Source organism: Pterocles gutturalis, unplaced genomic scaffold (genome assembly GCF_000699245.1).
Source record: "Pterocles gutturalis isolate BGI_N339 unplaced genomic scaffold, ASM69924v1 scaffold10696, whole genome shotgun sequence".
In the NCBI taxonomy this organism is placed as follows: Eukaryota; Metazoa; Chordata; class Aves; order Pterocliformes; family Pteroclidae; genus Pterocles; species Pterocles gutturalis.
Window position 1 is genome coordinate 71,655 of NW_010100426.1, and position 5,250 is coordinate 76,904.

At 36.6% G+C, this 5,250-nt stretch overlaps 1 protein-coding gene across 1 annotated transcript in view; it reads right to left on the minus strand.

Moving 5' to 3' along the window:
- RALGAPA1 (Ral GTPase activating protein, alpha subunit 1 (catalytic)) overlaps positions 1-5,250 on the minus strand; it is a gene marked incomplete at its 5' end in the record, with an annotated part of 111,191 nt that overhangs the window by 69,996 nt on the left and 35,945 nt on the right. Inside the window, 5 exons of the mRNA XM_010079756.1 lie at positions 583-711; positions 2,078-2,233; positions 2,343-2,441; positions 2,565-2,758; positions 4,289-4,441. Coding sequence (XP_010078058.1) covers positions 583-711; positions 2,078-2,233; positions 2,343-2,441; positions 2,565-2,758; positions 4,289-4,441 — 731 coding nt within the window. The remainder of the gene's footprint in view (positions 1-582; positions 712-2,077; positions 2,234-2,342; positions 2,442-2,564; positions 2,759-4,288; positions 4,442-5,250) is intronic.

Below are 5,250 nucleotides of genomic sequence, written 5' to 3' on the forward strand. Positions count from 1 at the left end.
AGGTGGGGTCTAGCGAGAGCAGAGTAGAGGGGGAGAATCACCTCCTTCGACCTGCTGCTAATGCTTCTTTTGATGCAGCCCAGGACACGGTTTGCTTTCTGGGCTGCAAGCGCACACTGCCGGCTCATGTTCAGCTTCTCATAGATAGAGCTGCTCTCTATCCATTCTCCACCCATCCTGTATTTGTGCTTGCACACATGCACACCCCACGCTCCCATTTTCCAAGATGGTCAAAAGGAAGCAGAGGAATTGTTAGGACTGCTAGCTACTTCACTATATGACTAAGCTGCTAAATAGGCTTGGGTCTTAGGTTCAGCTAATTGAACAGGAAGTGGAAAACTACCAGACATGACACGAGGCATAGCTGGACATGACAGGCAACAGCGTAATTTTTGTATTCTTCACATATTTTCTGTAGAGGACTTGCGTGTGCAGTGTTATAGAAAAAACTGCTGACAGTATCTGTATTTGCTAGCCATTACATTGACTTCTGGGGACAAGTTAACACCCTAGTCAAGGAAAGGTACTCTCTCAAACCCTTTCCACTCATACATAAATGAGAATGAACTGGTGAATACTTACATTGAGGAAAGAAGATGCAGCCACTCTTCCTGCTGCTACAATGAAATCCATAATAAGCATGGTGGCACCAGGCAAACCAAGTGAAAAGAACTGAGGAGAACAGTGCTTGATGATTGTATTGACAATATCCTTGCAGGATGAAAAGGGAAAAAATGAAAAGAATATTAACAAGATGAACAATGAATGAAAAAAATGCAGGTACTTACCAAAGGTGGAAAGTAAAAAAGCAAGAAAGCAAATTTATTGTGGCAATTAAGACATTCATTACTGAGCGAAGAGTGGCATAAAAATGCTTAAGTATACTCATATAAGTAAACTATGGTATACTTTATAGATCAATTTAACCTTGGACACTCTTGTATGATGTTGGTACAAGATTACATCTTATATTCATGTACATTCAGCCTTTAAGAGTTCTATAAATGATTAACCATTCATTTAAATATGTACAGAAGAGAGATAGTGAGATAACCAGCTATTATACCTTCTTAACAACGTGCTTAAATCCTCTCCAAGGATCACCTGACTATAAAAGAGGTACTGGCCTCTCAACACAGTGTATTATGGTACTGTAGACTTAGTGAGGTAGTTTTTAAAATTAAAGTACATGATGCAATTTCTTCAGTACTATTGGAAAAAGCATAAAATGTTTTAATTATTTAAAAACTTCCCAAGTTCACAGATAGGAAAAAAAATAACACTTTTCTTCCTTTTGAATAATTCTCCAATAGTAGTGTTATCCAACTAAATGGCAATATGCTACAGTAAGATTTGCAATCCAGCAAGAAAAGCAGTGTAAACTGGTTTTTAGAGGACAGAAATTGGAGATCTGTCCTATCCATAGCCATCTGTGCAATAATTTTGGACTAGTTCTACTTTTCCTAGCTAATGAAAAAGGGATTGTTTGAAGCTTTGATCTCTCTATGCCTCTAACTGCTCCTCAAAGTAGTTCATAAAACCAACTTTTTCACACTTCTGATGCAAGCCTTTAAAGAGTGTTTAAGCCATACAATATTTTCAGACTTGTTCATATTAATACCTACGAAAAAGACTAGATACACTCAGGATGTGTCAGTTTGCTGGTTCCTATATGTGTTGCAGAAATAAACTGCTACAATGTAGTGAGCACAATTTACTTTCCCATACACTAAACTACTGCATCAGGGAGTAAGTGAAAATAACAGTAGGCCTTAGAGACATCTGCTTCCTTCTCTTTCTTTGCATGCTTCAATCTGTAACATACAATCAGTAAAAAAAAAAGAATACCCTTCTGCCCTTGTGCTCGCTTGAAATGGACAACAAAAAAAACCATTTCTGATTATCACCAAGAACATGAGGACCATTTATCAAAGTTTAGAAAAATTACCAGTCACATAACCATCTTCAAAGACTAAGTTAAATTACTCATCTGCAAATCCATTCAATATTTTTGATAAAACAATTTTATTTTTAGTTATACTTTTTATATTAACCTGAATTTCATAATTAAACTTACTTGATCAACATGAAGTAGTCCACAGTGCATTATATTGTAGAAATGGGTTAAAAAATCCCTGTTTGGAGAAACATCTTGTCTTCGCTTCATTGTCTTACAAATGAGTTTATAAGCATGTAGCTTTCCTTGTTTGTATTTATCAGTCAGCATTGTTGCCTACAGTTTTAGAACAATATTTATTATTCATAAATCAAAAAATTACATTAAACATTCTTCTACAACTACACAAAATTTATTTGTTTCACTGCTTAGTGTTCAAATTCACCTTGAACAGCCATGGTGTTAGAATTCTCAGCGGTGGAATTAAAACTGGTGGAGATGGTGAAGTTAGGTTATCTGTTGAAATACCAAGATTGTCTCTTATCTGCAATTATTCAAAACAAAACACAAAGATAAACATTTAAGGGAAATGCATAAGGTCGTGGTTTTTTCCTTCTAAAAATCCTGCCTTATCAGGTCAGGCTGAGAAAAGGTTCAGTTCTTTTACCTTGGCCAGATTCTGCCACAGTTCACATAGGTAATCAAAAACCTGAGCATGAATCTCTGGATCCATGATGCTGTTGACATCTCCCAAAATTCCTAGCATTCGCCTCCACATCACAGTAGCAACATCTGCGTGCCATCCTGTAAGCGTTCCCCCAGCCATCACGCTGCAACATTCTGAGGGGAATTCACTAGTTTCTGTAATTGAAGAAAAAAGTACAGTGAGACCTACCTCTCCAGAGAAATAAAAGTTCTGATGTAACTATTACATACATAGTTTTCTTAAAACCAAAAGGAAAAAAAAAAGATCAGGCTTTCAGAGTAAGATATTTCTTATCCATTCAGCCACCTCAACACTGAAAATGTTTACCTATATGTCTGCTTTCAAACTCTGTAGAGGAAGAATTGTCCTGTGTATTCTTTCCACAAATAACATTTAAGGTCACTTCTGGAGCATTAATACCAGTCTGATGGACCTAGTAAGGCCACTCCTTTTTTAAGTGCTGTCTTACATGCTTGGGAGTCAATGAATTTCCAGAACGCCACTTGCCTGCTTCCAAGTAAAATTACATTTCAACTTTACATTTTTCCCAATAAAACAGAAATATGATTTTCCTTAGAATCTTTTAGGAATGTATTTTATTGCAAACTGAAAAGAAAGGTGAGAGTAAATTTGTCTCTGGCTACTGTTCTTTAAGCAGTAAATTTGGATGAGTGGAGAGGCAACATTCAGTAACCTAGCACCCCAGTCTAAGTCTCACCTAGCTCTCTCTACAAATCAGTGTTATACAACTAAACATTCTTTTTTTAGGTGGAAGATGTTTCATCTGGTTTGTCCACACAAAGAAAACTTCAATAGGTTACAATGGCTAAAGTCTACTCAGTTCACACTTGACTAGCTAAACAGCCACACTAAACTAGCTAATGAACCACAGTTTTAAAGCAGCAGGCATCCAGAATCTCCTTTCCACCCCTCCCAGGTTTTCAAAACACCTCAGCACTATAATTTGCCAAGATCTTCCAAAAACCTTGCAGCTCCTACAGGCATACACAATTAAAATGAAATCTGAATTCAGCCTAATCACATAGCCTCTTCTTTTGAAGATCTGGACCACTGTGATAGAGACACTAACGGTTTCTAGCCTGCAGATTTCAAAGTACAAAGCAAAATTATGTTATTCCTGTCCATCAGTAAGCTACTTGAAGGAAAATGGTCTGAAATATACATCAGACACCTTTCTGGTTGCATGAGACCAAATACGGGACAAATTGGAACTGTGTATGTATAAAGTGAATGTATCCTAGAATCCAATAGGTAAGATAGCAGAAGTAATTATAAATTCATTTAAAGACGAAAGGGAAAACAAATGATACTCCAAGAAGAAACTATAACATTACTTTAAAATTATGTCTTATCACTTGTACATCAATGATAAAATAGTCTATGACAGGGCCACATACTAGGTTAAGTTGCTAAGACTAAGCATCAAAAAGAACAATTACAAATGTGTGGACTATTAATCCACTGCTAACAGCTCCAATGAAATGCAAGAAAAAATGCAAAAGGTTTTTGCTTGCTTTTAAATCATCATAATTAAATATTTTTTAAAGTGCAGGTGAAATGATCTTGTACAGGATTGTCTACAACTAATGCAATACTAGCTGCTTCACTACATGGCATTGGAAAGAAAGAAAGAAAAGGTTTATATTTTCTATTCCAGATATTGCCTAGGTCATCTGGCGTCTGTAAAACAGAGTGGTGGAGCTTCTCATCCAGCTGCAGATCCTTCTGCTCAATATGATCTGCATGAAGAGTGGCAGGAGAGGGTGTCTGTGATCGGGATCCAAGAGCAGATTGGATTGGAGAAGCACTTTCAGAGCCTGCAAATGCAATTTTTAACAGTTACCTTAAAAGCGTTTTCTGTTTTCTTGAGCTACTGAATTGTTGTCTAAACACAGCATTAAAAGAAAACTGAACTACTTTTGTATATCAAATCTGGGCACGAAAAGATATAAAAACTGTAAGCAGATCTCCCTATGAATGGTGCTCTGAAAAAAAACTAATTACATGCAGGAAAGCTGAGAGATTAACATCAAAATCAGACAGATAAATGGATTAACAGAGATCTAGTTTAGGTCCAAATAATTTTAAATGTGTTAGTTCCACAGCACTTTCAGTGTTCTGAACCAGTCAAATTTCTCTCCACATTCTCTCACCTAAATTTCTCTCCAACCAAGTGTTTAAGCAGAAATTTTCCTGGAACAACTGCTTTTCCAGGTTTATGGATGCATGCAAATTAATTTCTAAATAAAAGCTCAAACCAGTAACTACCAAATTTTGATGTTTATCTGCTGATTATGCTGTGAAAATCTATATGGAGGGAAAGTTCTGTAAAATTAGAGGAATGTTATTTCCTCTAAGACAGGAAAATACAAGTGTTTGAATAGCAGTGCTGCAAAGGCATTTTTCCACAATCACCACGGAGCAACCTCTCTAGGCAACCACTTGGTCTCTAGAGAAGACAGAGAGATCTGTAGAGAGGGAGCAGGTACTTGTATTTTTCTTCTGCACTACCTTAGTTTCACTTCCTGAATTTGCCTAAAGATCCTTATAAAAAGATGAGTTTGGTGAGAACAGTCAAATGGCAGGAAAAAAAGCAGAGAACATACTTCACCACATACTTCCCTAC